The 25629-nt window shown below is 44.0% G+C and overlaps 1 protein-coding gene across 1 annotated transcript; it reads left to right on the top strand.

Moving 5' to 3' along the window:
* The first annotated feature begins 2933 nt into the window (after positions 1 to 2933).
* GADD45G (growth arrest and DNA damage inducible gamma) lies at positions 2934 to 4667 on the top strand. Its single transcript, XM_071580489.1, has 4 exons — positions 2934 to 3088; positions 3204 to 3305; positions 3413 to 3626; positions 3995 to 4667. Exons 1-4 carry the CDS (start codon positions 3036 to 3038, stop codon positions 4103 to 4105), a joined length of 480 nt encoding a protein of 159 aa, XP_071436590.1. The 5' UTR covers positions 2934 to 3035; the 3' UTR covers positions 4106 to 4667.
* Positions 4668 to 25629: the final 20962 nt, after the last annotated feature.

The following is a 25629-nucleotide window of genomic DNA, read 5'->3' as shown; positions in this document are numbered from 1 at the left end:
CAGTGGTTTGGTTTCGACATCAAGAATGCCTTTGCATGTTAGCAGGGTGAAAAAGTTTGTTAGGCTTGAGAATTGGTGGTTACAATAAAGAGTTTTCTTCCCAGTCCTGACAGCCTGACAGCTCTGTAGATATCAGAGTCATGTTTTCAGAGTGGTGGCATGTATCCGGCAGACATGTATCTGTTGTCACTAATTTAAAATGGAAGCTCACTAAGTGATTACTGCTGGGTCCAATTCTGTCACCTATAGAGATGCCTGGGACATTAACTAGGAACAACTGGAAGCAGAAACACAGCAGCTCATTGAAGTGCTTTCTGTCTGAGAGGTATTTCGGCAACTATGATGCTCAAAGAGACTGAAACTACTGAGCAGAGGATATCATACACGGATGAGACATGCTTGACTCCCAGTGAAGCACTGGAAAGTACATCCCTGAGGTCTGGATTGAAACACGTTTGAAAGGAGATAATGTGGCTGGAGGCTAGGGAACAGCAACGTTGACAAGTCAGAGAGCTCTGTCTATGCAGCCTGCTGGACTTGGTCCAGCGCAGGTTGCAATGGTCACAGGTTACCCCAAGGTGGCTCCTCACAGCCTCTATGAAACGACTTGGGTGGGGCTGGTCTGAAGCAGTGACTCAGTGGACAAGTGCTAACTCTGAGCCTAAGGGTATCGGACACTGAAGGCACTTGGAAAGTGGTTTGCCGTTTAGTACTTAGACCGTACTCATTCGCAGTGGGAAAATTTGTTTTACTATTGCTTGGTTTGCTGACAAACAGGTAAGCAATCATACTTGTTTTGTGCTGAATTAATTATAAAGGATACACTGTGTAAATTAGAACTACTTTTAATAAAGTTTAACTGAAAAAACCCAATTTGCTGGGAAACACCCCCCCCCCCCCCAGTTAAAATTACAGTATCATAGGCCAATATAGCTTGCAGTAAGATCATCAGTGAGCTCAGAACAGGTCTCTCAGGACTTTGTCTCATCAGGGCTTGCAATCCTACAAGGATGGATTCTATAGAGCTTCCCTGGTCAAGGAGCATGCTCCACTACCTGACTCTTCTCAGGGGGAAAAGGGTTTACCTAACATTCCTCTTGATTCACTGTATTACCATTGTCTCTTGCCTCCTACTAGACATTTCTGTGAAGACCCTGGAGCTGCCTTTTTGGTGATCACTCCATAGGTGTTCGGAGTCTGCTGTTGCCCCCGAAACTGTGCGTTGCCCAGGCTGTTCTGGCCCTGGTCCATCAGCTTATGGTGCTGGGCACCTTGGTGCCCTCAGTGCTCTCATCAGCACTTGCTCCACTTTATTCATGTATTTCCTCTCCTGGGAGTGCCCAAACAGGACCAATGACATTGCTGTTGTCCTTGCATGCAGGGCAGAGGAGGATTGTCACCTGCCTCAGCTGCCTGGCCAAAGTCCTGTTCATAGAGCCCAGTGCAAAGGGGGCCTTTGCTGCAGCCAGAGCTGCTGCTGACCATGCCCAGGGCACTGCCCAGCACAGCCTCCAGGTCTTCTCCACAGAGCTGATTCTCTCCAGCCTGGGTGACTGCAGGGACAGTCCCTTCCCAGGAGCATGACTTTGCACCTGCAATTTCACAAACCATAACAATAAAACTATCTGGTTTTTGCAGAGAGCCACCACCTGTGCAACCAGCACCTCTGGCACAGGTAACACATCTGGCACAGGTGTCACCACTGGCACCGCTGGCATAGGTGCCACCTCTGGTATCGGTGTCACTGCTGTCATCAGTGTCATCTCTGGCATCAGTAGCACCAGTATCACCTCTGGTACTGGTGGCAACCCTGGCACCAGTGTCATCTCTGGTGTTGGTAGCACCAGTGTCACCTCTAGTACCAGTGTCATTGCTGGCACTGGTGTCACCTCTGGTACCAGAGTCACCTCAGGTACTGCTGGCACCTCTGGCACTGGTGGCATTGGTGTCACTGGTGTCTTCTCTGGTATTGCTGGTACCAGTGTCACTGCTGGTACCGGTGGCACGGGGGTCACCTCTGGCACAGGTGTCACCTCTGGTACTGGTGGCACAGGTGTCACTTCTGGCACAGGTGTCACCTTTGGTACTGATGGCATGGGTGTCCTTGGTGTCACCTCTGGTATTGCTGGTACCGGTGTCACCTCTGGTACCGGTGGCACAGGGGTCACCTCTGGCACAGGGGTCACCTCTGGTACCAGTGGCACGGGTGTCACCTCTGGCACAGGTGTCACCTCTGGTACCTGTGGCACAGGTTTCACCTCTGGTACCAGTGGCACGGGTGTCACCTCTGGCACCAGTGGCACGGGTGTCACTTCTGGCACAGGTGTCACCTCTGGTACTGGTGGCACAGGTGTCACCTCTGACACCAGTGGCACGGGTGTCACTTCTGGCACAGGTGTCACCTATGGTACTGGTGGCACCAGTGTCACTTCTGGCACAGGTGTCACCTCTGGTACCGGTGGCACGAGTGTCACCTCTGGCATAGGTGTCACCTCTGGCACAGGTGTCACCTCTGGCACCAGTGGCACAGGTGTCACATCTGGTACCGGTGGCACGGGTGTCTTCCCTGGCTGCGCCGGGGCGGGACGGACTGGCGCGTGCCTCTCCCCCCTCCCCCCCCCCCCCCCGCCTCTCCTCCACATGGCCTCCCAGCACGAGCCGCGCCTTCCCCATCCTCCCCCTCCTTCTCTTCCCCCCCTCTCCTCTCTCCCCCCCTCCCCCCCTCCCCCCTCCCTCTCTCTCCCTCTCTCTCCCTCTCTTCCCCCCCTCCCCCCCTCCCTCTCCCCCCCTCCCCCTCCCCCTCTCCCTCCCCCTCTCCCCCCCCTGCGCTTCCTCGGCCTCGTGCTCAATTAGCATAATAAAGCCGTCCCTGTCTCCCTCGCTGGCCAATGGGAACCCGGGAGGCTGCCGCGCGTGCTATAAATAGCGCGGGCCGAGCGCTTGACGCTTCAGAGCGCTCGGGAGTGTGTGGAAAGGGCTGGTCTGTGACAGGAGCCGCTGACGGAGCCGCCACTGTGCTTTGGGAACTCGGTACCATGACTCTAGAGGAGATCCACGGACAGCAGCCTGCGCCTTCGGGCCACGACTGGTATGTGTGGGCAGTGGCGGTGGGCCTTGGCGGGGCAGGGGCCAGCGCGGAGAGCGGGATCTCGTGGCGGTGGTGGCCGCGCCGCGCTGACCCTGTGCCCCCTCCCGGCTCACAGGATGCAGGGCGCCGGCACGGCCCTCCACGAGCTGCTGGTGTCGGCGCAGCGCAGAGACTGCCTCACCGCCGGCGTATACGAGTCGGCCAAGCTGATGAATGTGTAAGTAGGGCGGCAGGAGCCGGGGAAAATGCGTTACGTGCGCCCGGCGGGGCGGCGGCACGGCTAGCGCCGGCCGCGGGTCTCAGAGCGCGGCTTCTCTCTTACAGCGACCCTGACAACGTCGCGTTCTGCCTGCTGGCCACGGACCAGGAGGACGAGGGGGACATTGCCCTGCAGATCCACTTCACCCTGATCCAAGCCTTCTGCTGCGAGAACGACATCGACATCGTGCGAGTGAACGACGTGGCCAAACTGGAGGCCATCGTGGGGCCCAGCGACGAGTCCGGGGAGCCGCGAGACCTCCACTGCATCCTCATCACGGTGGGTGTCCCGCGGGAGACGAGTGCTGACCCTACACCGCGCCCGGGCTCTGCACCGCACGACGAGAGCCTGTCGGGGGCGGCCCTTTTTCCCACTTCTGGTGGTCGAGTCCTGTTCTGGACACAGAAGGGGCCCTTGGCACACAGCGAGTCAGCTGAGTAGTAGTAGAAGGAGGAGGCAGTAGTTCTTGTAACTGTGGATTTCCTCCGTTGTCCACAAGGGCAGCATTTCTGCTTCCTGCGTTGTCTGTGTCAGAACAGAAACTGTCTGGAACTGCCTGGCGTCCTAAGCCAGTGCTTCTGTAAATATTATGGTGACGTCAGCTGGCAGGCAGCACTCATGATGTGCAACTCTTTTCTTTCTGACAGAACCCGAATGAAGAAGGCTGGAAGGACCCAGCTCTTGAAAAGCTGAACTTATTTTGTGAAGAGAGACGAAATGTCAATGACTGGGTACCAACTATCACCTTGCCCGAGTGATGGTGACCTGGTACACTAAGGAGGTTAACCTTTGTTGCATTCTCAACATGGTGTGGGTTCACCAAACTGCGCAACAAGTTGCTGATTCCATGGATTAGCCTGGTCGAGAGACTGGATTAAGGTCCCTCAGACTGGCATGCAGTGGGCTCTTACAGAGGAGAAAGTGGAGAACAGCTCACCTCACCAGTGAGCCTCAGTGGGCTGCAACCGTGGAGAGACTGGCACACCATGGAACTGAAAGAAGTATTGCAAGTTTGTCAGCCATAAGGAGCTGTTTAAGAAGGGAGAGAGAATGTCGAGGGAAGTGGGCCAAAACTTTCCAGAACGACTGGATAGAGTTGTGGAAGTACGAACTGTTACTGCTGTCTGCAAAATACAGAGGAGAAAGTTTCAATGTTTGATGGACTATTGGGGACTGGTTACTAAGACAACTACAGAGATTCCAAAGCAAACAGACTTCAACAGACCGCTTGGGTCACTCTGCAGAACTGGTTTAATGCAATAACTTTTATTGAAATATTTGCTGCAATTGAAGCTTTCATAATAAATTTTTGACAATTCATTTCTGGGAGTGTCTTGCTTGCTGGGTGGGGAAGCATGTCACTGAAATACCACTGATGTTTTGCTTGTGTGCTGTAGTCAGAGGTATACTGCACGGTAATCGAGCTATTGCTCAGATACTTTCTGGGTCTGGCTTAATGAAGTGCTGTGCTGCCCAAGTTGATAATTCAACCTTTACCCTCTTGCAACAGCTGTTTATCGCAACAGCTTGCAAGACTAAAAAGCTGCATGCTTAATGAGCTCACTTATTATAATAGGTGGTCTTTGTAGTCTGCTGGAAGAACACAATGCATGTTGGAAACATGGATTTTTGGAATACAGACTCCCAGTAAATTGCATCATTAGTTCTTAAATATAACTTAGATGCATTCAGAGCTGATGTGTTTTCACTTGACAGAAGCAGCTTAAACATGATGGGGGGCCTAAAAAAGTCCTTAGATGTCAAACACATCTAACATTTGCTTTGATTAGAATGACATCATTAAATCTAAAACTAGCAAATGATGAATAAACATCACATCTGCCACAAGCTGCTCTCTGATTGCCATATGCTGTAACAATAGAAGCTATCACTCCAGAAGCCAATTTTGCAAAACCTAATTGCATGACAACACCACATTAAGTCCAAAACAATTTAAGGATGGTGTGGCCTTTTTTAGAGATCCTGTCATGTAAAGTTAATATGGGCAGGCTGATTTCACCCTACATTAAAAGGGAAAATATCACCCCATTTTTGTCCACAAACTATGTGTGCTCCAGGACTTGACATTAACATGACATAGTAAAGATCTCTTCTCCAGTGAGCAAGAAAGCTAAACTACTCACTTCCTTTACAGGTGCTAAAAATACCCAGTTATCAATTACATTTCCTCTAGGCTGACTTGCAGTGATTGACAGGAGCATTTGCTGAAAAGTTATTTCAACATGGGATGTCTTTGAGCAGTTGTGGTTTCAGGGAAGGCTTGCTCTTGGTTTCATTGTTCCTCATAAGGGAAGTTCAACTACAGCATTCCTGGAATATGCTTCTTTGTACAGGAGGTATCTAGCAGTGCCTTTGTTACTAGTTGTGAGAATCTGTAGGACAGTGACATAACCAGAACTTGGACTGAAGAAAACACTATGGGCTACTCAGACCTCTGCAAGTACTCCTTCTTGCACTTAAGATACAGGAGTTTCTGTGCAGCCTGCTTTTCTACTTAACCTGCACCCATTAGCTGTAGGACTTTGAAAGAAGTCACAAGGAGAAGCAAGAGAATGAAAGTTCTGGCAGATGTGATAATAGGAACTGCCTTTAAGACAGTTGCCTTGGTACACAAAAAATATCAAGTCTGAGTTCCTTACCATACATTTTTATATTTTTCTCTTAGCAAATGAAGGTTTCTTCATTTTACAGACAAGAAACTTATTTCTGTTCTTTGCTTGGGGCCTAATCAGTACTCAGAACCATGAGCAGATTAAAGTGTACTGTCCTGAAATCAACTTTCCTGCGAAATGTAAGCAGTACTTTACAACCTTGAGTGGTTTAAATAAAAGCCTGAGAAGACCAAGGGAAGTTCTCAAGTATGTATACAATTATGTGGACCATTAAGGTATAGCATGCCTAACTGATCTGTTGGCTGAGGCAGTAAGCATAGATAGTTGTACCTGGCAGAAGTTTAACTTCCTAGCTTTTCTATAAGAAATATACTGTGCAGCAACCAATGAAATTAGTGAGGCAACACCAAAACACCCTCGTAAGAATGTTTTCACTAGCCTTTTAGGAGACAGAAGGATGACCTTCACCTTCCCATCCAGTTTCTGAAGCCATGAGCTGTGCCCCATGAGAGGTACATGATTTCTTATTTTAGTGACGCATATTATTCTGAAATCCCTTTTAGGTCAATGCAAATACACCATAACGCAAATAGTACCAAACCAAGTTAGCCTGCAAATGTTGTCAATACAGTGTTGCAACCAAAGGCAGCTGTAATTTGCAACTTATGTGCTGTTGCCAGTCTCTGTAATGATCAACTCTACTTAATGTAGCAAAAATTCAGCAGCTGGTATCTAGATCTTTACATGCTCAGATATGTAACTGTGCAAGGAACAACTATACAATTACTAAAGACAGACAGTAGACGTGGGTGTCATTGACTGTAGTGAGGACAGCTGGTTGAGAGACGGTTGGCTCACCAGATGTTGGGGGTGTTTTGTGAAATACCTGTGGCATCTGGATGCTGTGGACACTAACCTCTTGTGTCAGCAAGAAATGTGCACTGAGTACTTTGCCTTTGCAAGAAACAGTAGAGAGGCACCATGGGTTTCCAGGACCTCTGGGAACTCTGTTGAGGTACCCACATTCCAGCTGTGCTCCATGGTCTTCAAGGGCTGGCTTGCTTTGTGCCATGATGAGCAACATAAGGGGACTTTGGGGAGGAGACCGAGGTTAGTAGTTGTTGATAATAAAGGTGGCTGTCCAGGACATGTCCCAACCGAGGGACATGGCAGGAGGTGTCAGACATGGAGTGGAGTCACAGAATGCTGGTGCTTCTGGCTCTGCTGTTCATCAAACCTTTCACTTGAGTAGCACTAGGTGATAAAAACTGTATTTCAATATTGTAATCATAGTCATTCATGTTGTGCTGACCTTACTTCTAAATACACTTTTTTATGAAGTGATTCATAGAGTTTCAGGGTTTTTTGAGCAACAAGTTTGCACTTCTCTGCCTGTGTATCTATGTAACATAATAGTACTGACAGATAGGAATTTCCCCTTGTATGTGGTTTCATTCTCTTAATTCTATTTTCTTCCTGTTACATATCTGTGCATCACTACTTTTCTCTCTTTGTGGTTATAGATAGTGATCTCTTCAGATGGCCAATTGTTTTAGTATGTGCAGTATTAATGGCCTTACCATCTTATCAGGATATATGCATAAATACCAGCACACAGTTGTTGTAAATGGTCTTTGCTTCGCAGTTAAGTAGAAAATACAAAAAGGAAGATAATAAAGGCTGTATTACAAAGAGGTGGGGAAACTCCTGCACTGAATAATATTAGTGTAAGATCTGTGCATATGCTACATATTATAAACAGTGTAGTACTCGATGCTCAGGGACGGAGCTTAGAGTTCTGCAGGCTAGTGAAATTTTAGTCATAGGTGGAGGCTGTTTGAATTAGCACATGTTCTGCAAGGAGACAGTCTTTGCAAAACTGCTAGTGTCAGAAACATGCCATAGCACCGCTGTCTGACACATAAGGGAGACCTGGATTGTATCAACAAATCTATTTACTCCAGCTCTCAGTTCCCCTGACATGAGGAAGAAAGAGCAGTGCGTGCTCACATTCAAACATAGAAGGATGCGACAGCATCTTACCGGTGGAAGAAAATGCCATCACATGTGCGTGCAAGAGAGAGATGTGTGGAGAAGGATGTGTGGCTATTGTATCCCTTGTAGGGGCACACAATGTGAACAGCTGTGCTCATGACTGCATCCACAGCACAGTGGTAGAGTCTAAGACTGGCAGAGGGATAGAGCTGTACAGACAGTATATGGACATCACCAGAGTCATCCTTTCTACAGGTTTTTATGAAAACTGCATTTTATTCCTGCTCGTTTCCTGTACATTTAATTATGGCAGGTATGATTTATTAACTTGGTAAAGTCTGAACATGCAATAATAGGATAACAGTAACCAACCGAGGGAAACTGGTTCCCAAGAAAACCCTCCACACTCGGCGAGAGAATAAACAAAAAAAGCCCTTTATTAATGAAGGAGACAACTTATAAAAGGTCAGTTAGGGGAGGTGGAAACTTAAAAGGGATTGGGTGCACAGTATGTTGGTAACCATTAAACATCTAATAAGAACAGAGTCCTGGAAAGAGGAAGGAAATCTGAGGGAAGGGCTTTGGAACTTGGATTCAATAGGGAGAGGGGAGGGGCAGAATGGTTAACTGACAACCCGAATAGCCAATGGGGAAACACTCATCAAGTGACAACAGAATTCAGGGACTCAGGGACTGGGGCAGGATGGGCTGAAGAGGCAGGCGTATTTCTGGTGGAGCACCAGCAGTGTGACGCAGAGACGAGCCCCTCAGGAGGGGATGCCCCTGTTCGGACCTGCCAGCGGATTCTGGAGCTGCTGCATGGCAGTGACACTCACTGTGGTGACTGTGTTGGCAGTGTGCAGCAGGGGCTGTGCTTCGGAGATGGCCCCAATGCCTCAGTGGTGTGGCATTAGGGACAAACTGGAGGGGACCACACAGTGGGAGGAATGAATGTGGCGGAAACCACGGGGAGGGTACAAAACCAAAAACCCGTATAAAATCTTTTGCAACATTCAACTCTCAAACTTCCGGAGCTTCAAATCCACTGTCCATCTCTATTCCCATCAGTTCTGCTTCTTCTCCGTCTTCTTGCATCCTCTTCTGACAATATTCTTTCCATTCTTCATATGTTATTCGTTTTCCTACATCAGGATATTGGAAAATCTAAATTAATAATTGTGTATAATCATTTTATGCTGAATGAGTGAAAACTCCTATTATTCTGTAGTATGATATCCTTATACACAACATTCAGACTATTGGAGGGATTAATTTGAATGTATTGGTATCTTTAAAAGCATAATCAGATTCCATACATCACAGTTATAGTGATTATAATATCTCCCTCCAGTCTTCCAGTGCATTGGTGTATGATTATTCTACATGCTTATTTTCTCTTTATGCCTGGAAATAACACAAAATTATTTTCTTCTGTGTGTCTAATCCTCTCTGTAGAGCTGATTTTACTTTGAAATCCTGAGTTTGCTATGTTACTATGAGTGCATACTGCTGATTCAAAACTAGTTTGTGCAGCTGGGATTTTTATTTTCCCCCTGTACTGGAGAGATCATTATAGAGCATAACACAAGGTTTACTTACTGGTTTTACATTTCCTGTATGTTGCAAGTGATGCCACAAAAAGCTACTCTTTTTTTTCTTTCCTTCTGGAGAAAGGCTGTTTTCACTCCCTGTAGAAAGTCCCATGTGCTGTTATCTATTGCAGAATAGTGGCAAAATTTAACAAAGAAGGTGCAACATGAATTTCAATAGCAGGAGGAATTTTTATGTCCCACTATGCCGTGAAGTTAAGAATTTTTGGAGTGGTGAATTTAAGTTTTGCTTTCCCACTCTTTGGGGATAGATAGTCTATAGCAATTTAGCTTTCCTACCCTACTGAAGCCAGAACAAAGCAATGGTGCTTAGTAATTTCTATTTAAATACATGTACAAGTAACCAAGGCCCAATATTTCAAATTTCTACTTCAGAAAAAGATGCCTACTAAGTACATTAAGATACTGATACACTCAACTGGAAGTCCAGAGTTAACACTCTCTAGCCAATCAACTTATTTAGCTACATATCCATAAAGTTACTTACCAGACTTCAGGCTTTACTCCTCTGCTTCAGAATGTGTCCTGTAGGGCACAGCTGCTTTAAGTGTTTTAGCTCGGATTGGATGAGTGGATGGAATGAATCTGTGGATCTCCTCTATGAAACTGCTTTGGTTCACATGGCAGAACAGAGCTGGAGCATGCAAACAGGATTTCTCTTGGAAAAAACAAACCAGAAGACATAATCTAAGGGACTGTCTAAAGATGCTATTGGGCATTCAGTTCACGGGATCACACTTGAGGTACACACAGCACAATAATTTGCTGATTAAGAGTAAGTAAGCAAGTCTTGGAAATCAAGGAAGACAAATACTTTGGCCTACTTTTCACAAATGAAGAGATTTTAGTGTAATACACATACCAATTTGTTTTAAACAATCCCATGCTCTTGAATTAATAGGGTTAAAAATCTGCTTTGGCAGCAGCTTGCCGAATTTAATTGTCTCTGAGGCAAGGACGATGAATGGAACTATTTCTAGAAGTGTTGCCAAAGATATTCTTTGTAATAGACCAGCACTGCCCAACTGGCAGCATTGGGACAGCTTTGCCTGGCCTGTTGCCTTTGTGCCTGAGGAGCAGGTGGCTTCACTGCCGTGCCACCCCGTAGGACAGACAAGGCACTGTATGAATCCTGTGCTGGTTGAAGGAGGGGCTCTCCCCAGTGTGGAACCTGTCCACTTCAATTACCACTCATTATGTCCCTGGACTTTCTACATAGGTACAATGGTACAAAATACTTGCAGACAATTTCCAGATGACAGAAGGATGAATAGGACTGTACTCTAAGAGAAATCATTACATTGAGATCTGAGTCCCTGGATTAAATTGTTACAATATCACTAACAATTTCTAAAACATGCACCTTCTTTCATGGTAGGAGATTATAGCTACCAAATGGGAAAGTATGGAATCTTACAGTTGTGCCACAATGTCTATAAATCTGTACAATTTTTCTGCACTTTACATCTGCCGATGTTAAAAGTAAACTACTTACTGTAGACTTTTTCTGGATGTAAGAGTTAATGCAACAAAATACATAACGTCATTATAGGTGGTTCTGTGCTGTTGAAGGCATGTGTATGGAAACGTGAGGTATGAAGTGCAAGCTAGCTGAATGTGGTTAAAAATGGAAGGATGGTAAAGCATTTCACTTTTTCTAAAGAATCACTTTTATTTTTCCTTAGTACAGATGGTTTCTGTCTCGTATTCTGCTCTGTTGCTGTAGTGCTATAAAGTCCTTCAAAGAAACTGATGAAGAATAAAGCAATAACAAGCACTGCATGGTTACTACTAAATGACTGTGTGTCATTTGGATGCTACCCCTCCTGCAGAGGGACGATAGGTGGGCTGTACATAGTCTGTCCTGTATAGGATGGGAACTGCTCACCACTGCTGATGCCAGGCTCAGCCTTTCATAGGTCACTGCCTCACAAAGTTGGACTGAATTGTACAAATTTAAGCAGGTACTTCTGGTTGTGTTTCCAGCCCACGGGTAGTAGATGCAAGCTTTCTGCCTATTAAATGTAATGACAAAAATTGTTTCAGGTCTCTCTAACCATCTGGTTAGCAAGTGTAATTTACAGCAAAGGTAGACTACATGGCTCTCTGGAAAAAGATACTTTTCCATTTCAGAATCTGGTTTCTTGATTTAAATAAAATTTTAAAAGTGGTGCTTTTTTTGCTTTTATAGCATCTAAACCAGCTCTGGCTGTACTCCATGTCATGTAACATGTATGAAAATATTGTTTAATTAGGGAAGAAGTTGTGATTTGACCCTATGCTAAGGTACATCTTAAATTTTGTGATATTTTTCTTCACTTTAAGATATGTGTAATATGTAAAATAATTCCTAATTTCGTGCTAAGTCCTGAGAAGCACTAGAGGAGCTGGGTGCCCAAATTAAATAAATAGATATATAACACTAGCAATGAATCATGGTAGTTGTACCTGTAAAATAATTCAGACATACTTCCAGAAAAGAAACACTGCATTTAACTAAACATAGTAGTATCCTTGTAGTGTGTATGCAAAATAGCTTCTCAACCATAAACCTTTGTTCATATACACACAGGAAGGAGATACGGAATGATTCAAATATATATATAGGCTTGTATTCTCTCTCCATGTGCTTTACTCTATCTTTTGTCAGAAGAAAATTTACCATGGGAAAACTGATGCAGAATGGAATTTCCTGGCTTGACAGTTTCTGAAAGCTGGACTGTTTCAATAGAAAAAATCAAACCAACCAACCAACTTGATACTGTGCTGGGAAGGTCCACCTGTGATGCATACTTCCCATGGGTCAGGTCACTTAATGGAAAAACAATGGCAACACTCGGAAAACTATGTGAAGGGTTTCCCAACTTTTGTAACTTCTCTATACATACTTCTGGACTGCATTTTCAAATAACTGTTTGTCTCATCCTATGCTTTTCAATAGTTGTCAGTTTATGGTTTTCAAGGGCACAGGATTTGGCATCTGAGGTGCAGAATGAGGGAGCACTGAATTTATTCAAGCAAGAAGGGAAGGAATTGTGCAAGAGTAGCTTACAAAAGCTGGTAAAAGCAACTCAGCATGGTTCTTTTCAAAGCTATGGTGTAATATAGTTTTGGCATCCTTAATTATTCCATATCTAACCATTGAGAAATATATGCTGCTCTGTACCTGGTTTGCCAGAGGAGCTAAGTGGTGCTCTTCCTAACCCATATGTGGAAGTAATAGATTCCCCTTTAAAGAAGCCCAGCTGGAGATATACGGCTGAGTGGAAGGCATCAGGAATGGAAGCGCTCACTGGAGTTTGGTGGCATGAGAACATACCCTAGGATTATGATTGGAGGACTAAACACTTTATATGGAGTTCCATATCAAATTTTGAACCAGCTGGCTACAGGACCAGAGCTCTTGAAAATGACTAAGCCCTACACAATCTATAAAAGTGGTCCAGATAGATTAGAGCAACTCATTGTCCTTACTAGTGCAAAGCCTCCTGTGTATGCTCATGGCTTATTATGGACTCCAGGAAATCATTTGGAGAAAGGATTTCTGAATGATTCAGCTGCAGAAACAGAATCTGGAAGCATGAACAATCAGCCATGAAATACACATCCAGGTGAAACCAGGCTCCAGATCTTGTGGACAGTGTAACAGCCCTGCTGCATCACACAAGTTACATGTGATCATCTGCATGTGTGTGAAGGATAATATCATGCTTTGTTTGGCAGGTAAACATTTAACTGGCCTTGCTGTACCTTCACCTGTATTACTAATAACTTACTAAAATGTGTCATTTGAAGCAAGTTGCAGTGTTAATTATGATAATAAACCCACACAGGCCAGATCCAGGAGGACCCTGTGGAGAAGATGCTGGACCATGCTCTTCTCGCAGAAGTGCTGACGTTACTGTGCAAGCCTCGGCTGGTTGAGGACATTTTGCAAGAACTGGTTCCTCACCTCTGAAACCTGCATTTCTCCCCCTTAGGCCCACATCCTGTATTGCTGCCTCTGCAGAGCCCACAGCTTCAAACATATTTGTGTAGCTTCCCTGTGCAGGAACAGGCTGCTCCATGCTTTTCTGAGGCCTTCCTGCAAGGTTTGGTTGCCCTTTTCAGTTTCTACAGTGCCTGTTTGACAGGGACTGAAGTCAAAGCAGGACAGGACAGCAAATTTGTCATTGTCCATTGCCTTATGAGATGCCAAAGGTGTAGTGGCTGCAGAGGTGTTTCAGACCCAGGGATCCTGAGGTGGCCAAAGCAACCAGCCTTTCTGCTGTTCTTCCTCTGGGAAAGGGCTTCCTCCATGTCCCACCCAGCCTTACAGAGCTCCCTGTTTCTCAGCTGATTTATCTACACTGGACCAACTGCTTCTCTGCTGAAAATGCACCATGGAGAGGTTCCCTGTGACTCCTTGAAGCTATGGAGAATATCAGAAGACTAGTGGGAGACTTCAGAAGCTGCAGTTCCTTCCACAAGCTGGAGATAAAATTTCCTTTTCTGAGAAGTGCAGAATAAAGGAGCCACCTGATTCAGCTTCCACAGCAATATTCTAATCTGCGACAGGCATGTTGTTTACTGAAACAAAAGCGGAATATAACCCACAATTGAGGTTACCAAATATATAAAGCTTTTCAGAGGAGCAGCACTTCAGCTGGTAGGAGCTGCTAGTAGAAACTAAGGTTTCTTTGTGTCTTTGTAGCAGATGATTTCCTCTCCTGGGGCAATTATGTAGCCTAATTGCTTGTAATAATTATCCCTGCTAGAAGTGCCCTAATGCCAGCCCTTCCCTTGTTTCACTCTTTGCCGACTTTCAGCTTCCAAGTAGCAGAGACAGACTCTACATAGAAAACACAAGTGATATTTAAGAATATATGTTTTTATTATCTAATACCCTACTTTGATGCTATTATTGTGCCTAAACTGTTATTAAAAAAGACAAAAATTTTAACACAAAAGAGAAAAAATATTAATTCTGAAATGTGACCTATCCCTAAAAGATTCATTGTCCTTCCAGTTACTTACAGTTGTTTGGTGTGTATTTTTATTTTTAACAGTTCTTTGTATTTATTCTTTTCATTAAATACCAATTAGATATACTAATGCTGGTGTCTGCTGTGCTGCATTTAAAAGTAAACCAAAATACAGAAAAGAGAGTTCCCTGGTGATGTGCATAAAGATGTCTGAGAAGAAGATTGCTCAGCTCTCCACAGTCTGCTTCTGTAAATCCTCTCTTCCTCAGTAAAGTGGAAGGTGAAGCTGCATATCCTGTTTGCTTTGAAAGGCAGAGGTATCATTGCAGGGGTTTAATGATCATGTCAATGAGTATGCCTTTTCCATGAGAGGATTGCAAGCTGTCATTGTTAATTTTGTATACAAGGAAGGTCTTTTATTCTGATTAAGTAGTGTTTTAGAACTCAGTAAGGGCTATACTGCTTACTAAGGAAAAAAAATATTATAATTTGATGTATACTCATGATAGTAGTACTTTGATAATTATTTAGTGCTTGTTGTTGCCCCTGAAGTAAAAAAAAAGGCAACCATAGCTGCCTAACTAATCCAGAGATGAGTAATAAGATTCAGTGGTACCTGATTCATGCAAGCCCACTTTATTGTAACTTCAACTACAGGAAGAAAGACAAATAAACTTTATTTGGAGAAACATCTTTGATGAAAATAAAAATTATAACTAGCCACCCTTCCGAGACATGGGAAGTGAAGTTCTCCATGTGGGTCAGAAAAATGTCTTCTGGTGTGATTGACAGGAACTGCTCTCATTGAAAAGATGCATACCATAACAAGGATGTGGGTGTGTTTGAAGAAGAGGTATAAATTCCTTGCAATTTGGATGCATAATAAAAATAGGAAATGTCAGATCTTGAGGTCCAGGTGCCAGCCCATGTGCTTTCCAGTGTCATGTAATTTCATCATCTGGAGGCTTGTACTGCCTCATAAGGATGCAGGCTTTACACTACCTAAAAGTCATCTTGGCAGGGGGGTCAGGCTGCCTCTTAGCCTCCTTTGCCTACTGAATTGTCTCCATATATATCACTGTATCCAGACAAGCATCAAGTTCTCTGATAGTTATAGGATGGAGGTCAGGGGAGACTTTAAAGGCAAGGATTTCAACTTGTTTTCTGAATCCTTAATCTGTGGATTTGAGCAACCATGCAGGAAGACAGCCTTTGTCTGAAACTAGACTTACAGTTAGTTTTTTTGTTTTTCTTTTTTTTTTCAGAAAAATGCCATCTCTATTGCTTTTCAAGAAATGTTTTCATTTTTAGGTGTTTGGCTAAGACAGTATTATTTTATAGAGCATTGATGCGGATAAATAAGCAGGCAACCTTGAGTATTCAGGAACCCCAAGCTGAGGAGCCAACAGCTGACAAAATTATGTCAAATGAAGATGAGTAAACCTGATGGGTTTTTTCCTCCCACACAAATAATACAGCAGAGGCAACATTATTTTGGGCCCTATCAATTTACCTGTACAGAAATACTAGTCCATTGCTATGTGGCTTAAAGAGAGATGTGATTGAAATTGCACAAGAGTTACCTCTAAATTGGCCCTTTCTATGAGGCATGTCAGTCTTTTGTTGTCACAAATTCCTCCAAACAGAAACACTCTTGCCCTTTCTCCAGGAAGATTTCATTGCTTGACCATCATTTTTTAGGTGTAAACAGAACAGGTCTGCACACCACTGATTTTTGCATCCCTCTGAGAGAACCACAAAATCCAGCACAGCTTAGGAGAACCTCCACTCTGCATATGGTGTTTATGAATGTATTTATATAGCAGGATAGTATTATAGAGTGAAAAGTCAGAGAGGAAAAGCAGCCACTGAAAGCAGTTTTTCAAACTTCTACTCTTATGTAATTCACAGAGGTTGTGCTACTGCTGGAAAAGGAACGATGCTGTGCTTAACTTTAATAGTAAACTGTAAACACTAGGCCAAACTGCTGTGGTGGAAGCTGTGTCCAAGTGTTATGAGTTTACCTAAGTAGGCCTAAATTTAGGCTTTGAATTGCAGACTAGGCCTGGAACTGTTGGCTGACTTGAGCTGGGCTGAGCTAGCTGACAGCTGACTTCTTCTAGCCAACAGTATTCCATACCATATTCTGACATCATCTCAAGAGCCAGTGGAGGAGCGGTTTGGTCAGTGGCTTCAAACTGTGGTCTCAGGAGGATGTACCTTGCCATCCCAGGAGGGATGGGGAGGCTCAGGCCCAGAGCACCGGTTTACCATCATGTTATCTTAGGGAAGTAAAATGTTTGTTCTTAGTCTTTTTCTCTGCTTGAATCTGTCCCTCCGGGGATTAAGTTCTCGGGAGTGATTTTTAGGTAGAATAGTGGGATTTGTGTTCAGTGGGGAGGGAGGAGTTATTTCTTGTTATTTCTAACTTGTGTAAGTGTGTGTTATATTGTAGTTTCCTTTAATTTTCTCATTTCTGTATAAATATATATAGTTAGTGTAAGTTCCAGGCTTTTTTTTTTCCTTTCTCCCTTTTATTGGTTGGGGAGAGGAGGGCTTTGACTCTGTATTGGGCAGTTGGCATTTTGCCAACTCAACCCAAGACACCAATTCAATGAGATGAGATGAGAACTAAATTTGTGACTTTGGAAGGCTGCATGGCTGCTTCAGAGTCCTTCGAGATTTATTCCACCCTAGATTTTCCCTGCTATTTGCATTAATGAGACTTGTGACCTCCAGACTGCCTTAGATACATCATGCCAGTGCAGCCCATGTTGCTTAAGGATATGAAACACACAGTACCTATGCTTAGCTGGATGATGTGCTCACTTTTGGAAGATGTGGGCCTGGTGTAGCCAAGATACATCCCTGTTTCATTGGTAGGATGACAAAAAATCTCACCATATGTTACCTTATGGTTTAATTGTCTTCAGCCTTACTTAGCTGCTCCTTCTGGAAAATGTTTCTGCATTTACTTTTGATATATATTTTAATTAGAGATAGCACCTAGGCCTTCATGTTGAAATACTAGATTGTCTGATTGAGCAGTTGTGTGTAGCTCCCTTGAAAAAACACAGCAGCACAAGAAAACCTGCCTTCATTGGCAGGTATTGATTTTTCTACGTGATGTGTGAAAGAGTAAATAGGGAAGTGAGTTTCTGGTTCTACAGGTGAACCTGTACACATCTTTTTGTAGGGAAACAAATACTGCTCCTCCAAGACTTACGGTCTATCTTTTCTACTTTAATGAGGATTATACTTTGTGCACTTACAGTTTTACAAGTATGCATGAGGTACTGAAACTCAGCATGGCACCAATGCTGGGTACTCTGCATTCCTACACAGTTACCTCAGCTGCTGTGCTCTTTCTCTCTCTCTCCTCAGCCAGGATAATTAGCCAACAAGTGTATCTATCTTGTAAGCATGTGAGTTGTCACTCCAAATATGCTCACTCACCCACACTCACAGTCATGCAGGCTGAAAATGCCAAAGGCGTGTTTTGCTGGCATGGCAGTAATGCAGTCAAAATTAAAAATGAAACAGAGAAGAAACTTAAAACTGAAGCATAACCATTATGTATGTGATTGCAGTTCACAATCTTCCTCAAAGAGCCTGCAAGCTCTTTAACAGATGCGACCCCTTGCAAGATAAAACAACCATGAAATTTTGGAAGCCATTTCTCTATAAACTTAGGGGCTGCTTGCCCTTCACAAGAGAAAAGTGTAGGGCAGACCTGTTCCATGTTCTGCATGCAGTGTGACATCTGAGGACTGAGGATGAGCACAGCTGGTAAGTAAGCAGGGAATGCTGAGTATTCAGGGAGCCAACAGCTGACAAAATGATGTCAAATAAAGCTGAGTAAGCCTGAAAGACTTTTTCCTCCTCCCCCCGGATCATACAACAGAGGCAATGTTACTTTGGTCCCTATTACTTCACATTTACAGAAAGACTAGACTAGCACTAGTCTAGTCTAGAACGACAATGGATGCCAAAGGTGACCAGTGGAGACTATCAGCCAGGGTCAGCCACTCAGCTGTGAGGTGATGCTCGTTTGTAAGATATTTATAAGCTGCAGTATGCTGGAAAGCTTAGTGTCATGGTTACAGGAAGTTTTGTATTCTATTCTCTTTTTCCAACATTGTTTAAGAATTTCCCTCGCCCCTATCCAGTTGGAGCTGGATGGGGAGGGGAAAACCAACAAAAATATATGGGTGGAAAACAGAACTTTTCTCTTCCCTGGACCATGTGTTTCTGTGGTTGGCAGAGTCCAGGAGTCGCTGTTTCCCACAGGACCTGAGAAGACCCAAATGGCGCTGGGATCAGAGCAGCCTGGCGTGCCCCTACTCATGCCGTTTGGACCGCTGCCACTGCTGCTCACTCGCTGTTCCCTTGCCACGTGGAACCGCTGCCCACACTGGGAGCCTCTGCTGCCACTCAGCCAAGCCAGATGGGGCAACGCCAGTGCCAGAGGCAGGATGTGGCAGGGAGCAAGGAACCTGTGGGCTAACACCACTGCTACAATCAAGAGCTGAACCTGACCGGATGATGCAGAGTGGGCAGTTTAATAGTGTAACTCCTTGTGAAAAATACAGTTTTCCTAAGTTTATGCTTTTGCCTTTGTTTCCCTGTTGTTTTGTTTGTTTGACTGGACAGAACAGGGGGTTTGGCAGGGAAGACCCTCCTCCATTTTTTCCCCTTTATTCCAAGGCGTGGTAAATTCCCCTCTTTGTGGGTAAGCCGTTTCCTTTGTATCTTTGTGGTTGCTGCTATTTCCTTGTAAGTAATTTGTTAATTTTTTCACATATACCTCCTTGCAGTTTGTTACTCTGTATTGGTGGGGAATAAAAGGGGATAGAGTTTGTTTTATTGGCATTGGAACCCCAGTGTTTGTTTTTAAACCAAGTCAATTAACAGTCTTGTTCTTACAAAATCAGCTGCTCAGTGGATGATGCCTGCAAGTCAAAGTCTGGCCCTCCTGGTAGTTATTTCATCTCTGGTTTTGAAGCCTTGCATCAGCTAAACTAGACACAGCACATCAGAGCAAAAGTGGGCTTTCAGATGCTCTGATACCCTTCTGTAACAACACTGTAAAAAAGAACTAAAACTTCTGCCTTTAAGAAAAGACTGGTGAGTCTGCATCTATTTTTAGTAGGGGTCAGGTTTATTATTTCATCTTAAGGACAGAGAAATGAGGAAAGTTGCTTCTTTGTGTTCCATCTTTTGACACAGTGAGGTGCATGACATCACAAATTTTAAACTAGTTTGTGGAGGGGAAAAGCACTATTGGATGTAGTTAGAAATTAATTTTGCCCATTTGTTTACTTCATTTTAGAACGAAAGTCAAATTGAGATCCAGAACATCTTCCCCAAGCATTGCAGGCCTACAATATGCCTACTACTTCTTTAAAATTTCATTGTAAAAATATACTGAAATTATGAGGGTACTGCTACAGAGAAACTAATTGCTAAAAAAGAAAAAAAAGAGGAATTGTAAAACTAACTGTGCAATACTGGAGGAAATCAGGCAAAAGAAAACCATTCCTACTCTAGGGATGCTGTGCCTCAAAGGAAAAAAGAGTGAAGGACAACTAATTTGCATTTTACTCAAGGAAAATTTTAAAGCAAGATTTTAGTTCTGTGTATAGCAAAAATCCTTAGGGATTAAGAAATCAATTTCTAAAGCTGACAACCAGTACTTTCTAGGAGTTGTTTACTAGTAAAAAACACATAAATGAAAATGAAAGTTGAAAGCACTGTGAACTTAAGAGTAATGGATCTGAAATGCTCACTTGGGGCATATACCTGTGCCCTGCCCCACTGCCCCACTGCTTTGGAAAAGGCTCCATAAAGCAGTTCTCACGAGTGACCAAAGTAACTTTATTTAGCAACAAAGTCCCCTTTCCTTTTCCTGTGAAGGAGAGACTGGTCCATAGTTACTATATGTTGAATGGACATATGAAGCCAGTAGGGTAAGTGTATTGGGTCTCATTTCCACCACCCAAGGCTTTAGACATTTGCCCCACTCTTGGCAATATGCAGGATGCTGGGATGAGATTGTTCTGAGTCTGAGGATGTGGTCTTTATCTAGGAAAGTAGTGCTGCCACTTAGTCACCTAAACAAGCTGGAGTTCATGGCAACCCCCTGATGGCAATAAATGTAAATCTGTCATTTAAGATGGAATGATCCCATGCAACAGTATGAGCTGAGGGCTTCTAGTCCAAAGGAGTTCTGTGCAGAAAAGGTGGTGAGTGTCCTGCTGGCTGGCACATTGAGTGAGCCAGCAAATTGTTCCCTGGTCTGCTTTGGGGACACGATCTTTTTCTTCCTTCTCAGCACTGGTGAGTCTGCAGCTAGAGTCCTGGGTCCTGCACATGAAAGATACCAGGAAATTGGAGCAAGTCCAGGCATAGAGGGGACTGGAGTACTTGATCAGTTGCCTCTGTCAACTCCCTAATGTGTAGATGTAGTGAAGATGGCAGCCAGGCTCTGCTGGGCCATGCACAGCAATAGGATAAGAGGCAAACTGCCACAAATTTCAGCAAGGAAAATTGCAGGAAGCTATAAAGAAAATCAGTTTTTCCCTGATGGGCATTGAATACCAGGAGGAAGGTGTTGTTGCCATCCCTGGAAATAGTCAAAGCTTGACAAAAAGTGGTCCTGGTCTCACTTTAGAGTTTATAAACCTGACCTTGAGGAGGAGGTTGGACTCAGTGGCTTCCTGGCATAGTAAACTTTTCAAATCAAAATTCTCCCATTTCTTTACTCCTAAATTACTCATTGCCATTCCTATTCTGCAGGTGCTGCCAAGCCATACTTATTTCTGGGCCTCGATACCCAAGAGAGATTCAGCTGCCTGATCACTACTCAGAATGGACAGAAGAGAAAAGCCTTGTTAAATCACATCCTACTTTACCAATCTCCTGGGGCTGCCATGAGTTAATTTACCCTTTCATCTTAGTTCTCAAGTAGCTCATAAAGACAGATTTAAGGCCAGAGAAACACAAATCAGCCCTCAGTATCACTAGGATCAAGTATCAGAGCCTGCTAATGGAAGTAGCTGGACAAGCAATTGAAATTTATTTCAGGTATGTACCTATGAAGAATATGCTTCTCCTGGCTTATGCTGCTCTCACCCACTGGGTGACTGGAGAGCGTTTCTAGTGAAGAACCTGCAATGCCTGGTCTGCAGATGTTCAGAGAACATTCCTCACTGCTTTTCTCTCCTGCTGCAGTCAGCGAGTGGGTCTACATGTGCAAAAACCACTGAGAGTCTTTTATGCCCTAGGCATTCCTGCCTGATTAAAGACAGCTTGGCCTCACATGAAACCCATATTCATGCTATGCTCTTTTGATCAGTGCTTTCTCCTCTGTGCCTTGACACCATCCCCTGATGCTGGCTCTTGCCGATGCTCATCTGGCTACAGAACCCACTTCACCTTGGAAGAGCCCCTGCAAATGCAGACAGAGAACTTTTGCAAAGCTCCTACTCCACCTTCCTTTCTAGTTCTCTTGCAGAGGCATGTCTTAGTCCTAAATTATTTTAAATTTTCTTGGATGCTATCAGTCCCAGAGAGTGCAGTGAGTGATGTTTATGTTACATACCATAGCTGGAGTTCTCAAAATGTGCTCGAAAGCTGCTCTTTGTATTGCCTTCTGTGGGAAAACACACGTTGCCTTCTTGAGCCATGCTGGTTCATTACACCAGTTTTTGTCTCATTACAACACTAGACTCAATTTCACTACTCTGTACTTATTTATAGGTAGGAAACAAGCTCAGGTTATTCACTTTTTCACCAGCAATGCATACCCAGCTGTGACATAACTGGACAAATCACAAAAAGTGATTTGTGTATAACTTTTTTTTTGTGACTAAGCTCACAGACATAAGTATTTTGACGTCATTCACAAAGACATCTGCAGTTCTCAAATGTCAGCCAGATGGATAAGTTTCTTGCAATGTTCTCCTTCAGCCCATTGTTCCTTGGTCAGGTACTGCACCATTCGCTATGGCTGTGTTCATCTTCTTTAAAAATTAGGAGTCAGATAATCACAGAAGAAAGAGATCCAGCACTTTTAAGGTAACTGTTTGCTATGGTAAATAGTTAATGTAAATAAGAGTCCATAAAAGGCTAAGTCTTGCTAAAATGAACCCTTTACCAAATATTTCTGAATTAATAAGATGTTACAAGAAGAAAAGTTCAATTCATAAACAGGGCACACTGTTAAACTTGCAATATGCTTTACTGAGAGTAAAATGAAATCTCTCCACCTCAGTGAAGAACATATCTGTAGAGGACAACAAAATCATGGATTTAATGTTCTTCCTCTGTGGCAAGTTACTGAATTTTGCTCACTGCTACAGTGTATCCATGGATTCATTTGCTATTTCATTTACAGTAAATTGCAGGAGTCCAGGGTATATTCTTCTGTGGTTCATCTCTCTCACATTTCCACATATGACCACATTTCCTTATTATCAAAAAGTCTTTCAGGTTTCTAGAGCAGCATGTCATGCTGGAAACTCCGTTGCTTTGATTTTCAGTTTTAAAGCACGGTGTGGGGTGTTTTTTTCCATCCCTGCTCATAATCCTAAGAGTGAGAATGACACATACAGAAGTATGATGTGATAGTCCCTACATGCTGTCAGACATGCAAGAAAATGCTTCCTTGTGGGAGCATCAAGAAAATAGATTTCTTTCCAGTTCTGGCCTATGCTCTCTGCTCCTGCTTATACAGCTTAAACCTATGCAGGAATATCACTAATATTGTGTTGCTGAGTGTGGGAGACTTCTACAGTTATAAAGGATTGTATCTCAAAAAGAAGATTTACTCTGTTCAGGTGGCCAGTAGAAACCTATTTGTGATATGTATTCTGCTTAAACACTTAAAAAAATTGTCTTACTACCATCAAAGTGGTGCACAGACAAAGCTGTTCCTCTAAAAGTTGTAAGCATGAAGAAGGGGAGGGGCAAAGATTTCTTGCATAATGTTGAACTGGCCTTTTTGTCTTGCTGTTGTGTCATAGCTGACCCATCTTTGGGTCAGAGATGAAAAAACATTGGATGCAGAAAGCCTACTCTACAGTAGGCTCCCTCCTTTTCCTGCTGGGGTTTTCTGTGGGACAAGTAGAAGCACGTTTTCACATTAAGTCTAACTTCTCTCGGTGTGAAAACTGCTGGGGCATCCAGAGCTGCTCCATTGCCTCAGGGGAGCTGCCCAAAGCCCATACAGCCAAAGCCCCCTTTCCATTCTGCAGCAGCCACAGCAGCAGCAGCAACAGCCTCTTGCACAGGCAGTTTACATCTTGGCAGCAGAAACTGCTGTGAGAGCACAGTGGTTCAGGAGTAAAGGGGCTGGATCCAGCCAGTCACATAAACAGTACAATGCATAAAGAAGATCTGCAATTACTTAGCTGACTCCCTTCCCCAAAGCTACGCATATGTACATATTAGAGCAAAACTGGGCCAGTAGCTTGGTTATTTTTTCCATTCTTTGGTCAGGGTGGCAGTTCCATTTGGACCCTGTGTCCTCAATGTTTCTGTCATCAGTCATTAGGCAGGAGTCTTGAAATAAGTGGTAAGCTGAAGCAAGCTGTATGAAGATCTGGCCATTTCTTCTTCTTGATGTTGTTATTTCAGTCCTGGCTACTTTTCCTAAGGAACTTTCCTTTCAGGTGGGTGTCTGAGACGTGGTGGATGAATGTATCCACAGTAAAGTGCATGTAAAAGTGTGCACTCATTGGTATCCAACAGGCATTTGAGCCAGAGATATGTAGTCAATGTTTCTCAACCATTTTGGGCTTGTATTAGAATTGTCAGGACAAAGGTTTTCTCTCCTCATTGACAAATTTATGATGGTAACTATACCTTCTAGAAGTTTTATCTTGGCTTGTGACTTTTTTAGTCTTTTTTGTGAGCAACATATACCATAGCTTGAATTTCAAAAATTTGCATTCAAAAAGCATTCATCAGAACCCAGAGTATAACCTGGTATTTGCAGAAGTGATGCACTTGGTGCCTAGATTTCACTGTACTAAGTGAGGACACAAAACAAGGCAAGTAAGGGCTCAGTGTTGTGGGAATAGTGACCTACTTGTAGATGGTCCTAGGTCTTCGTGCAGCAGCTAGTGTTGGGCAACCCCAAATGCCCCTTGCTCCATCCCTGACCCACAGCTGCACCAATGTGAGACTGTCAGGGCACCACAACTGTGTGTAAGGGGGTGTCAGGTGAGCTTCAGGGCTGTTTGTGTATTTCTCTTTTCTACCCTCATCTCCTCATGCTGTCCTGATTCTCCTTGGAAATGCTCTCAGCATCCCCCCATGAATGATCGGTACTGTCCTTTCCAACACGTGCAAGAACAGAGCTTCTGCTCTGTGCAAAGGATGGCAGGGTGCTACAAAAGTAGCTTGAGGATTAGACCAACTGGATGTTCAACAAGGTCTTCACCAACAGACAAACTATTTGTTCTCTTTAGACTCTCTCTGCGAAACTCAAGATCTTATGCATAACACAATCATTAATTAGTACCTTTATTTGTAACCCTCAGAGCATGACACATTTGACCTCTTTCCAGCTCTTTGTAACTCCAGAGGAGTGGCTGAGGGCACACTGCTGGAGGAGCAGGCAAGGGCTGTCCTTTCCACCTGCCAGCCCAGCTGCTGCACGTTCATGCCAGGGGCAGCAGAACAGCTGCTTGTCTGGCTGCCTGTGTGGTGGATAAAACCCCATCATGTCTGTGCTGCTGGCACAGCAGTGGGTGCAGGGAACACAGATCAAAACCCCCACAAACCTTCCTGCCTCAGGTAGGTCCTGTGAGGTGCTGGGAGGAGGCTAGCAATGTGTGTTGCCTGTCAGCGGTTTTCATCTTCAGAAGCAATGGAAACTTGTCCAGGAGCTAGTTTTTGAGCCTATGCACCCATTTAGATTCACTTGTGGTGTCTTGCAGGGGGGATATACTGTCTGGGCAAATGTCTTGAAGCATAATCCTCACTAAAGTCACCTTAGAAATGCTTCCAGTGACTCTTAGCAGGCATACAGTCATACCTACAGTCATCTCCTCTTCCAGACACCCTTGCCATG

This window comes from Pithys albifrons, chromosome Z, assembly GCF_047495875.1.
Source record: "Pithys albifrons albifrons isolate INPA30051 chromosome Z, PitAlb_v1, whole genome shotgun sequence".
NCBI lineage: Eukaryota > Metazoa > Chordata > Aves > Passeriformes > Thamnophilidae > Pithys > Pithys albifrons.
The sequence above is the reverse complement of the archived record's forward strand: the minus strand, read 5'-3'. Positions and strand labels throughout refer to the sequence as shown.

Excerpts from the sequence above, each read along its gene's own strand:
- GADD45G (XM_071580489.1), top strand. The coding sequence starts at position 3,036 with ATGACTCTAGAGGAGATCCACGGACAGCAGCCTGCGCCTTCGGGCCAC. Across the intron at positions 3,306-3,412 it reads TCGGCCAAGCTGATGAATGT|CGACCCTGACAACGTCGCGT; the intron begins GTAAGTAGGGCG and ends TCTCTCTTACAG. Across the intron at positions 3,627-3,994 it reads TCCACTGCATCCTCATCACG|AACCCGAATGAAGAAGGCTG; the intron begins GTGGGTGTCCCG and ends TCTTTCTGACAG.